The sequence below is a fragment of the Salvelinus sp. IW2-2015 genome, linkage group LG5, assembly GCF_002910315.2.
Source record: "Salvelinus sp. IW2-2015 linkage group LG5, ASM291031v2, whole genome shotgun sequence".
Taxonomy (NCBI): Eukaryota; Metazoa; Chordata; class Actinopteri; order Salmoniformes; family Salmonidae; genus Salvelinus; species Salvelinus sp. IW2-2015.
Window position 1 is genome coordinate 13576089 of NC_036844.1, and position 12973 is coordinate 13589061.

The window sequence follows — 12973 nt, forward strand, 5'->3', positions numbered from 1 at the left end:
CCATGTGTTACTATTTTTCTATTATTTGTCTTTTTGTCTCTGTGCATTGTTGGGAAATGCCCGTAAGTAACCATTTCACTATTAGTCTACATCTGTTGTTTACAAGCATGTGACAAATAAAATTATATTTGATTTGAAAGGTATCAATGTTGTCAAAGTGCATTCTCATTGATTCATCCAGGCACCAATCTTTACTTTCTCCCTTCCCGGGATCAAAACCTTTCCAAACACACACCTTTTTCCCTTCTCAGCCCTCAAAGTCATTACATTTGTATTTGCTTTTGATTACTCTCAAAATGAGAGTTTGTCGGGGAGCAAGGTGACAGATGCTTGCTGTTATTGATGAATGCTGCCGTGGCAATGAGGGATAACATCAGATACCCCGGCATGCCACTCTCCAACCCTCCTGCCTTCCCCTCTGCCTAGTCCTCTTATCTTTCCATCCGTCCCTCTATTCCACTCTGTCTTCCTCCCGCCATCAGGTGAGCTGAGGAATGGCTCCAGAGCCTAAGCATTTGTCACAGCAACAATCTGCTGAAACCAAATTACACTGACAGAAGCTGCGAGGGAGGGAGAGAAAAAAACACGGAGGAGAAAGGGAGGATATATTTATGAAATGAAAGCTTTCTGGACAGTTAAGCGTTTCCCACTGGCGGAGGGGGGCAGAGAGAGTGAGAGGGAGGAGTAGAAGAGAGAAAGAGAGAGCGGTAAAAAGAGTATGAATGTGAAGAGGAGAATTTTAAGGGCTTGACATTGAAGTTGTCTGTTCTTTTGACCAATCGATTGTTTGAAATTTTAAAATGTGTATTTTTCCATGTATTTATTTAACTAGGCAAGTCAGTTAAGAACAACTTCTTATTTTCAATGAGAGCCTAGGAACAGTGGGTTAACTGCCTTGTTCAGGGGTATAACAACAAATGTTTACCTTGTCAGCTCAGGGATTTGGTCTTGCAACCTTTCAATTACTAGTCCAACGCTCTAACCATTAGGATACATGCCACTAGACACACCCTATGTGTTTTAATAAAATCAACTATATGCATTGAGCTTGTCTGATGCTTTAAGCATCTGCCTCGATCACACCGACAGCGTCATTGAATTTTGGTACACCAGAAGTACATTAATTTCCAATGGAACGCTGCGTTTGCCTTGCAGCATTGCGTTGTAGAGGCAGTTGTAGGGAGTTCTGTGAGGTGCATACGTTGGATTTATAGAACGCATACGTCAAACTGTATGCTCAGACGGCTTGACAGAAATGGTAGGCGAAGGTGAATGTTGAACTTTTGTTGCATACATATCTAGATGATGCTGCGTACCATTTTGCGCAATGACACTGTCGGTATGATCAAGGTGTTACGGTTTGATGAAATAAGACAAATGCCTCAAGAGGGCGCAAGATATCTAGATAACCAGAAGAAAAAAAATATTTACCTGACCCAACTATCCCCGATACTGCTGGCTTTCGTAGATTGTGCCATTACTCTCCTGAAGTTGCCAGTAATAGGCTACACGAGGAGTCGGTAACCTTTTTCATGTGGAATGCCAATTTATCTTACCATTTCCACAGATATGGGTGCTAGTTATGGTTTTCAAATGCAATTTTCCGTGAAACAGTTAAATTTAATTCAGCATTATCATGTGGTTAATCACACTTCATTTAAAATCTAAATGAAAATGATACAAACCTAAAAAGTAACTTCTACTGCCATTGCCAACTACTAATGTAAAAAAGCCAACAAATAAAAACATTGCAGCCTGCAGGTAGAAAATATCCTGATAGAAATAAGTATCCCATAAATCACATTGACTACACATGGTCTGTTTGCAATGAACTTGAAACATTGTATCAACTATTAACTTGGGTCTGGCCCAAGGCTTGCACTAGCGAACTTGCAACATTGTATTAAATATTCTGGCCCCTTAGAGTTTCCAGGCACAGCTGTTGATTATTTGCCCAAGGGATAAGAAACAATGCTTGACTTGGGCAGGAGCTCACCGGAGCCAAGTACCGGCACCTCCAATTTTGTACTGCTTGAGCTCCTGTTCCTCTTATAGAATATTAGCTAAAAAGTATTGTGGAGCTCCCGCCCCTAAATATAAACATTACCAGCACCCAAAGTGAGTACCAGAACTTATTTCAGTCCAAGTCAAGCACTGATAAGAAGTAATCATGTAATCCTATTTTATGACGTTTCCACTGGATCAGAGCATGACATTTTTCCATTTCACGCTGAGTGGTTATCGAAAGGGAGAGAACTGGAAAGATTTTTCAAATACATTGAGGAACTACTGTAATTCTCAATGGATGTAAAAACATACTGGGCCTCCCAAGTGGCGCAGCGGTCTAAGGCACTGCATCGCCCATGAGGTGGCACACAATTGGCCCTGCGTCATCCGGGTTAGGGGAGGGTTTGGCCGGCTGGGATGTCCTTGTCCCATCGCGCTCTAGCGAATCCTGTGGCGGGCCGGGTGTATGCACGCTGACACGGTAGCCAGGTGTAAGGTGTTTCCTCCGACACATTGGTGCAGCTGGTTTTCAGGTTAAGCGAGCATTGTATCAAGAAGCAGTGCGGCTTGGCGGGATCGTGTTTCGGAGGATGCACGGCTCTCGACCTTCGCCTCTCCCGAAATTGGGGGAAAAAGGGGGGTGAAAAAAACTAAAAACAAAACAAAAAAACAGACTTTGTTTGCTTGCTGTTTGAGGTGAAGAAAACATTACTTTGAGATGCTCCACAGGTCATTAGTAGTGGTGAGTTAAGCCAATCCGAAATACTATCCGATCCACAAATGGGTGGATTAATATGCCTACATTTGCGCGCAGGCCAGGTAGTTTATAGGCCTACTTCTATGCGAGCGCATCCTTACTCAACATTGACAGGAGTCCTCCAAACAAAAGACAATGACTAAATTGACAAAACTCGTAAAGGGAATGACATAAACCAACACTTGTTACTCACAAGTGTAGCATAGGTTGTGCACTCTGCAAACAACGTGTCCACTCCAACGGGAAGACTGGAATAATAATATTGAATGTATTAACAGAAATTACAGTAACCAAAGTAACAAACATTGTATATTAGAAATTATAGGAATTAACAGTACATGTAAAACTGTAATGGGGAATTCACACAATGAAGTTATGAAACAATTTGAATGTGCACAAATTGGCGGGAGATTCTGGAGAGAAGTGCATTGGTCAATGTGACTTCTGCATTGGCCATGCAATATTTACCGTGATATGGTCTCAGCAGAAGTCAGGGCATTCATACTTATCGCGCTTTGCGGAGCAGTGCAGAGCTGTTGTCAAGGAAGTGAGTTTCTGTTTATAAAGGATGTACTGCCCCCACCTACCATCAACCAATAATGTCAATTAGCTATATAGAGTCCTCCACATTGTTACAACATTTGGTAGGCACATGGCGATGCGGTATGGAGCTCGATTTGGCATGCCTCTGGAGACTCGACAATTGCGTCACACCCCCCAGATGGAGCCTCCAAACCCATTTTCAGATCAAGCATAAATTGCCTTTTAGTCTAGGCCCACAGTATATATATATATTGTTACTGCTCGACTAAAACAATGTTGGTCGACCAACAGCCTAACGACCAAACAATCAACCAGTCAACTAATTGGGGTAAACCCTACATTGAAGTGATCATTAATGGAGTGCACACACATACAAAACACACACCAAAACAGTGAGGAGGGGGGTCACAGCAGAGGTTTGTAATGACAACAGCTCCTCTAAGCCTTCAAAGAAACCCCACGGAGAAACAAATCTAACGACAAACAAGATTCTGTATTAATCCACACACACTGAATCCTATTGTCATTCCAACTCAATATCCTCACTGAATATTCTGCTACAGTACATCCAATCCAATGCCAATGGCACCTGGGAAGACCACACACACAGACACACACACACACACACGTTCTTGTGCAATTTGGTTCTAGGATGTTTTGTGTCAACATCAGAACATGGAAAGACTAATTTCAGGTTTGTGTTAATTTAATATATGTAATTACTGTTTATTTGATGGAAACACCCTTCACTCACCCACTGCTTTAAAAACTGCCTATAGAGGAGTATATAATTAGCCTAATATCAGGGTGTAAACTACAACCTCATCTTGAAATTAATCAATACTAATAACGTAACTGCCTGACATATATTTCAAACGGAGATTGTATGGTTCATTGAGATGTTTTTGCGGTAACTGTGTAAAATCTCTAAAGCTGGACATGAATGGAGTCCATCATCTTAACATTTTGTGTACTGTACTGTGGTTGGTGTCCCGCTGGTAAAGAAAAGGACTCTTCTCATGTAATGAAATTGGGGGTTTAAAAATGTGTGGATCTAAATTGGAAAACAACAGGTTGATACAGTATCTACATATTGCATCTGTACATATTATTCCTACCATAATGAATGGGAACCTTTCTCCATCGTGTTTCAATCCAATTCACCCCGAGTGAGTCATATCTTTGATTAGATTAGTTTAATTTGAGGGGTTTGGCTGACTTTCCATGTAAAATGTTCATACTCATGGAAAGTAATTAAATCAGAGCTGCATTGTCACAACGCTATTGCTCTGTCGCTATTGCCAAGCTTGGCCATATTCAAGCAATGTGGCAGAGAGAGGCATATGGGGACAGGAGAGACAATTCCCCCCAAAATAGTGCCCCTGAAAGCATGCAATAAAGAAAATTGTGTCATGATTGCTCCAAATACAGTACATGACCAGAACTATGTGGACACCTGCTCGTCGAAAATCTCATTCCAAAATCATGGACATTAATATGTAGCTGCTATAACAGCCTCCAATCTTCTAGGAAGGCTTTCCACTAGATTGTGGAACATTGCTGCGAGGACTTGCTTCCATTCAGTCACAAGAGCATTAGTGAGGTCGGGCACGGATGTTGGGCAACTAGGCCTGGCTCGCAGTCAGCGTACCAATTCATCCCAAAGGTGTTCGATGAGGTTGAGGTCAGGGCTCTGTGCAGGCCAGTCAAGTTCTTCCACAACGATCTCAACAAAAAACATGTCTGTATGCACCGCACTTTGTGCACGGGGCATTGTCATGTTGAAACAGGAAAGGGCCTTCCCAAAACTGTTTCCACAAAGTTGAAAGCACAGAATTGTCTAGAATGTAATTGACTGCTGTAGCGTTAACGTTTCCCTTCACTGCAACTAAGGAGCCTAGCCCGAACCATGAAAAACAGCCCCAGACCATTATTCCTCCTCCATCCAAACTTTACATTTGGCCCTATGCATTCGGGCTGGTAGCGTTCTCCTGGCATCGCCAAACCCAGATTCGCCCATCGGACTGCCAGATGGTGAAGCATGATTCATCACTCCAGAATACGCGTTTTCACTGCTCCTGAGTTCATTGCCGGCGAGCTTTACACTACTCCAGCCGACGCTTGGCATTGTGCATGGTGATCTTAGGCTTGTTTGCGGCTGCTCGGCCATGGAAAACCATTTCATGAAGCTCCCAACGAACAGGTTTTGTTCTGACGTTGCTTCCAGAGGCAGTTTGGAACTCGGTAGTGAGTGTTGCAACCGAGGACAGATGATTTTTACATTCTACGCGCTTCAGCATTCGGCAGTCCCGTTCTGTGAGCTTGTGTGGCCTACCACTTCGCGGCTGAGCCTTTGTTGCTCCTAGACGTTTTCACTTCACAATAACAGCACTTACAGTTGACATGGGCAGCTCAAGCAGGGCAGAAATTTGACTAATTGACTTGTTGGAAAGGAGGCATCCTGTGACGGTGCCATGTTGAAAGTCACTGAGCTCTTCAGTAAGGCTATTCTACTGCCAATGTGTGTCTATGGAGATTGCCTGGCTGTGTGCTCGATATAATACACCTGTCAGCAACGGTTGTGGCTGAAATAGCGGAATACACTCATTTGAAGGGGTGTCCACATACTTTTGTATATATAGTGTATATACACCACATTCTGAATACAGACCTCCCTTCGGTAAATCAGACCATTACGCAATCTTCCTGCTTTCTGTTTACATACAAAAGTTCAAACAGGAATACCAGTGACACGCTCAATACGGAAGTGGTCCGATGAAGCAGATGCGAGGCCAAGGGGAAAACCAGAGCACGTTCTCAGAGTATGTGCAGACCAGCAGACAATTGTTTTCGCTGACATATTCAATCTCCCCTTGTCCCATTCGGTAATCCCAACATGTTTCAAGATGACCACCATTGTCCCTGTTCCCAAGAACCAAGGTAACATTCCTAAATGACTATCGCCTTGTAGCACTCACATCTGTAATGATGAAGTGCTTTGAAAGGGTGGTCATGACACACATTGACACTATCATCCCAACCCTGGACTCACTCCAATTCGCATACCGCCCTACCGATCCATAGATGACACAATCTCTATTGGACTCCACACTGCCCTCTCCCACCTGTAGAAGAGGGGAAATAACTTTGTGAGAATGCTGTTCATAGACTAGAACTCAACATTCATCAACGTAGTCCTCTCCAAGCTCATCACCAAGCTTGGGACCCTGGGACTGAACACCTCCCTCTGCAACTGAATCCTGGGCTTCCTGACGGGCCGGCCCTCGGTGCTGAGAGTAGGCAACAACACCTCCACCACGCTGACCCTCAACACGGGGTACCCTCAGGGGTGTGTGCTTAGTCCCCTCCTGTACTCCATGTTCACCCACAACTGCGTGGCCACACACAACTCCAACACCATCATCAAATTTTCTGATGACAAGACGGTGGTAGGCCTAATCACCAACGGCAATGAAACAGCCTACAGGGAGGAGGTCAGAGACCTGGCAGTGTGGTGTCAGGACAACAACCTCTCCCTAAACGTCAGTAAGACCAAGAAGCTGATGGACGACTACAGGAGAAAGAGGGGAGAGCACATCCCTATCCACATCGACAGGGCTGTAGTGGAGCAGGTCGAGAGCTTCAAGTTCCTTGGCGTCCACATCACTAAGTCTTAACATGGTCCACACACACCTGCACAGTCGTGAAGAAGGGACAAGAGCAGTGCCAAGTGGTGGAATAAGTTAACTGCTTGTCAAGCGTAGAATGGGGAAAATACAGTATATGTTGAAAATGTGTGAAATTGTGAGTAAGAATTAAATAATTTTTCAATTTCATTGTATTCCCATTATGAATTCATGCAACATACACTGTGTACAAAACATTAGGAACACCCACTCTTTCCAGGTGAAAGCTACAATCTCTTATTGATGTTAAATCCACTTCAATCTGTGTAGAACGAAGGGGAAGAGACAGGTTAAATTAGGACTTTTAAGCCTTGAGGCAATTGAGACATGGATTGTGTACAGTCCCTGGCAAAAGTATTAATCCCCCTTGGCATTTTTCCTATTTTGTTGCATTACAACCTGTAATATAAATTGATTTTTATTTGGATTTCATGAAATGGACATACAAAATATTCCAAATTGGTAAAGAGAAATGAAAATATTTTTTTTCCAAAAAAATAAATAAAATAAAAACGGAAAAGTAGTGCGTGCATATGTATTCACCCCCTTTGCTATGAAGCCCCTAAATAAGATCTGGTGCAACCAATTACCTTAAGAAGTCACATAATTAGTTAAATAAAATCCACCTGTGTGCAATCTAAGTGTCACATGATTTCAGTATATATACACCTGTTCCGAAAGACCCCAGAGTCTGCAACACCACTAAGCAAGGGGCACCACCAAGCAAGTGGCACCATGAAGACTAAGGAGCTCTCCAAACAGGTCAGGGACAATGTTGTGGAGAAGTACAGATCAGGGTTGGGTTATAAAAAATATCAGAAACTTTGAACATCCCACTGAGCACCATTAAATCCATTATTAAAAAATTGAAAGAATATGGCACCACAACATACCTGCCAAGAGAGGGCCAACCACCAAAACTCACGGACCAGGCAAGGAGGGCATTAATCAGAGAGGCAACGAAGAGACGAAAGAGAACCCTGAAGGAGCTGCAAAGCTCCACAGCTGAGATTGGAGTATCTGTCCATAGGACCACTTTAAGCCGTACACTCCACAGAGCTGGGCTTTACGGAAGAGTGGCCAGAAAAAAGCCATTGCTTAAAGAAACAAATAAGCAAACATGTTTGGTGTTCGCCAAAAGGCATGTGGGAGACACCCCAAACATATGGAAGAAGGTACTCTGGTCATAAGAGACTAAAATTGAGCTTTTTGGCCATCAAGGAAAACGCTATGTCTGGCACACACCCAACACCTCTCATCACCCCGAGAACAACATCCCCACAGCGAAGCACGGGGGAGGCAGCATCATGGTGTGGGGATGTTTTTCATCGGCAGAAAAACAGATGGTGCTAAATACAGAGAAGTTCTTGAGGGAAACCTGTTTCAGTCTTCCAGAGATTTGAGACTGGGACGGAGGTTCACCTTCCAGCAGGACAATGACCCTAAGCATACTGCTAAAGCAACACTCAAGTGGTTTAAGGGGAAAAATTTTAATGTATTGGAATGGCCAAGTCAAAGCCCAGACCTCAATCCAATTGAGAATCTGTGGTATGACTTAGATTGCTGTACACCAGTGGAACCCATCCGACTTGAAGGAGCTGGAGCAGTTTTGAAAGTATTATGCACGCTCAAGTTCTGTTTTTTGTGTTATTTCTTTTTTGTTTCACTATAAAAAATATTTTGCATCTTCAAAGTGTTGTGTAAATCAAATGATACAAACCCCCCAAAAATGTATTTTAATTCCAGGTTGGAGGAAAATAGGAAAAATGTCAAGGGAGGTGAAGACTTTCACAAGCCACTGTAAGTGTTGCTCTCCACTTTCTGGAGGACCGAGTTTTGAAATCAGTGGAATTAGAGTATGACAGCTAAGGAGATGGAGAAACCACCTGTCTCCGGATTACATCTTTAAACTCAAGGCAATCATGGCATCCGTGAGAGGGAGAAGCGTCCATCCATGATGTATATGGGTGTAACGAGTGTGTTGAGAGTCAGGGAGCAAGTTCAGGGAGTGAGTGTTTTAATAAATAAACGCAACTAAATACAAAACAAGAAACACGAACAGCGTACAGACAATGACGCCTGTGGAAGGAACCAGCGGGAGTGACATATATAGGGAAGGTAATCAGGGAAGTGATGGAGTCCAGGTGAGTCTGACGACACGCAGAACGATGGTGACAGGTGTGCGCCATAATGAGCAGCCTGGTGACCTAGAGGCCGGAGAGGGAGCACACGTGACAAGGGGTAAGATATTCTAGCTAGCTACATTTTCAGATATTACACGTTTCTAATTTTGACAGAAAGTAATTTTAATATCAAGTTAAAGTGTAATGTTAGCTCGCTAGCTAACGTTGCATGTATGATCTTATTATTCGTATCTCAGAGCCATTTGCTTTGCTAGTTATAGCCTAATGCAGGGTAGTAACGAGCAAGGATTATGGTTAATTGTTTACCTAGCTAGCTAACTACATATCTTAACAAAAGACTCCACTATGCAAGTAACCATTTCAATAGAATGTCACTGTGACAACTGTTGATAGACGTGGCTGGTAAATTCGCTCTCTATCTACTGCAATTTCAGAGCACTCTTGTCTGAGTGCGCTAGAGCGCAGAATAACTGACGAATTTATGAACGCTCAACCCCCATTGAATATGGCCGGTGTCAGTAAACATTGGCAAAAAAGCGTAAATTGTTGCCGGCAGCACAGTTAGTCACCAATGCTCTGGATAATATAAAAACAGCCTAGCTATGGCGAGTAAAATGGTCAGTGAGCTGTTTTCTCATTTGTGTCTGGAAGTAGCTAGCAAGCTAGCCAATGTTTGCCAGTTAGCTTGGGTGTTTGACTGTGTTGTTAGGACAGAATCCTAAACCAGGAAAAATAAAACAGAGGAATTTGGGAAAATACAAAGAGAGTGCCAATTTGAAAGCTAGGAAAACAACATGTATGAGCAGATTGTGCCATTAAAAGTAGCGCTCATGCTAGAAAAGGTTGGAGACCCCAGGTATACAAATTATATACACACGCACTCACTTACACAAACTACACTGACACTTTTACACAGAACCCACACAGATTCACATACACTACATACACACACACACTTTCACCCTCATCATATGCTGCTGCTACTCTGTTCTTTATTCTTACTCTTTATTCTTACTCTTATTATCTACACCAATAGTATTCGGTGCATGTGGCAAATAAAATTTGATTTGTCATTATCAAAAAAAGGAGAAGAAAAAAATCCTGGATAATCCCATGCATCCTCTCCATATTGAGCTCATGAATTCCTCTCATGTTAAATGTCAGTTAAATCAAAGAGGTCGCTGGAGAGACGGGTTGACATATTTGGGATAAATAAAACATGGGTTCTCCCACAGATGATTCCTCTCTGTAGCCCTTTATTCATATATCTCTCTCTCTGCCTCCCTATCGCTCTCTCCCTGCCCCTCTCTTTCTCCCCCCTCTCTCTCTTTCTCTCTCCATATCAGATGGCGAGAGTCGCAACTGAAACATCAAACGACACTGTCAAACCTGCCGCTGGTGCTGTGTGTCTCTTTTCTCTCCTCAACCCCAATACTCAGATCACTCCATTTACTATACACCTGCAGGCTATGTCTCAATTGTGTCTCTGATATAGTGGATCATGAAATAAGTACACATAACAGAACAATATCACACGGTCGGAAACCGGCATTAGGATATTATCACCCAAGGCTGGGTGAGCATACATAGGATCTGATCAGATTATCAATGGTCTGGAGATATCAATGTCCTCTAGTGGGATGTAGAACAACAAAATTCATTAGGTTTCTGAAGTTTCTGGTGCCAAGAGAGTAAGAATGAGGAGAAAAACGAAAGAGGAGGGAAGAGTGAAAACGACAATAAGGGTTATTTACAAGCTTAAAAGGATGGGGATGGGTCCAATTCCTTATTAATGAACTTCTGTCTCCCAATGCACAGTAGAATACCTCACACTATCTCAACTATCAGCCTCAAAAAGCTAAACCCCTGAAGCTGAATAGAGCCCTAATCTAATATTTATATTACTCAGGTTCAGTTTATTTCCATACTTGATATGCAATAATAAAATCCTTATGGCTAATTTGGTAATTGACTTGCAAATGACTCACCGTAAGACATGATAGGCTAAGTGAGTGTCAAGAGGTCAAGGTAGAGAGGAGAGCATGTGATGGGGTCCATAGTGAGACCCGAATAGTATTGTTTTCAATGTGTTGCCTATTTAATGTAATCTTTTCATAATAAAAACAAGAAGCACATGATTTAATTATGCAACGAGGTGTTTTTTCAAATATAACCCTTTTCTAACTAGGCAAGTCAGTTAAGAACAATCTCTTATTTACAACAGCCTAGCGGGGAACAGTGGGTTAACTGCCTTGTTCAAGGGGAGAACGACAGTTTCTTTTAACCTTGTCAGCTCGAGGAATCCTCGAGCTTTTGGTTATTGACCCAACGCGCTAACCACCAGGCTACCTGCCACCCCAACAGCACAAGTCTAACTCAAGCCAATATGTCTGAGCTGTCACTATCGACTATGCATTACTTCAAAGAGCAGTGTTTTGGGATGTGAACCCATCATTCTCCCGGAGACCATCACAGCAACACATGTCAACGCAGGGAAGAACTGGCCGAGCGGTTCTCCGCTGTGCACAATCAATGTGTTTTAATTCAAAAGCCAAAATGCGTCTATCGCTGAGAAACATTTGGATCATGACCAACAACCAGTCAGTAGTATCTTGAATATTGTTGTATGATTTATTTTCGCGTCTGCCTTCTGCGGTGTGGGCCGACAGAATACACTGCATTATTGTCTTACTCCCTCCACTCTTTAAAAAAAAATGCTATCTAGAACCCTTTAAAGAACCCTTTTTGGTTACCCTTTTGGGTTTCATGTAGAACCGTTTCTACAGAGGGTTCTACATGGAAACAAAATTGGTTCTAACTGGAACCAAAAAGGGTTCTATGGGGACAGCAAAATCACCCTTTTGGAACCCTTTTTTTCTAAGATAATTAGTCTAGGGTCAGATATGATGATACATTATGTGTAGCCTATAACTCTTTTGCATACGATAGGTGTTCTATAATTGCGGACGTTGACGTAAGAAGGGAAAGCGTTTTATATGTTTACAATACCAAAAATAATATTGACAAAGTTAAGCATAGTACTGTTAGTTTGTGCGATTGGATACCATATAACACACCCTGACTAGTCTATAGTGCAAGTGCAAATTCCTGCACAACACACAGCTGTTCTGACAAAAACAAAAATCACACATTCTGAACTGTTCTTACCTCGTGCCGCCGTGGCCGGGAACTGCAAACCGAGAAACAAGAGGATGACCAAACTCCCGTAGCATACCCCCGAAAACTGTCCCATCACTACGCCGGTCGTCTTCCTCCCAATCTGACCCGGGTATGCTGCGCGAGGGTCTCGAGCATTTGTCGTCGTAGACTGTCATCAGTAACAGGTTACCCTGCACTGATAACGTTTATACAGGGCAAGTCTGTCGCCGAGGATGGCGAACAGCGACTGCATCTCTGCTTCACAATACAGACAGATGGAGCGCGGTGTCTGTGTGTCGGCGGTCGGGCAAACTGTGTGAGAGAGAGTGAAATAATTAAGCCGCGCAAGCCAATAGCTCTCAGCTTTGGAGCAGAGAATGAGAGAGAGAGAGACATGCACTACCGCGGGTTGACTCATAACTCGCGCGGGGTGGGCTTTTAAGGTAATTAAATATTGTGTGCAGGTGGGTTGAATAAAGAGAAAACAATGCATTATAAAATTCATACATGTATAATTCTTGTGGAATATCTATATATATGCTACATTGAGGTGTTTCCTTTATTATTTTTAGGCTATCTGTCATTAGTGTGTAAGCCTAAACTTTACGTCTTCAGGGCCTAACGGTACGCGCACCACACCAATCACCAACTGCTTTTGGGAACTTGCAGAAAAAGTT

At 42.8% G+C, this 12973-nt stretch overlaps 1 protein-coding gene across 1 annotated transcript in view; it reads right to left on the bottom strand.

Moving 5' to 3' along the window:
- The window catches only part of LOC111964499 (netrin receptor UNC5D-like), a 316049-nt gene extending 303380 nt beyond the window's left edge, over nt 1-12669 (bottom strand). Inside the window, exon 1 of the mRNA XM_023988387.2 lies at nt 12306-12669. Within this exon, the coding sequence (XP_023844155.1) occupies nt 12306-12390 (85 nt within the window). The 5' untranslated portion in view covers nt 12391-12669. The remainder of the gene's footprint in view (nt 1-12305) is intronic.
- Nucleotides 12670-12973: the final 304 nt, after the last annotated feature.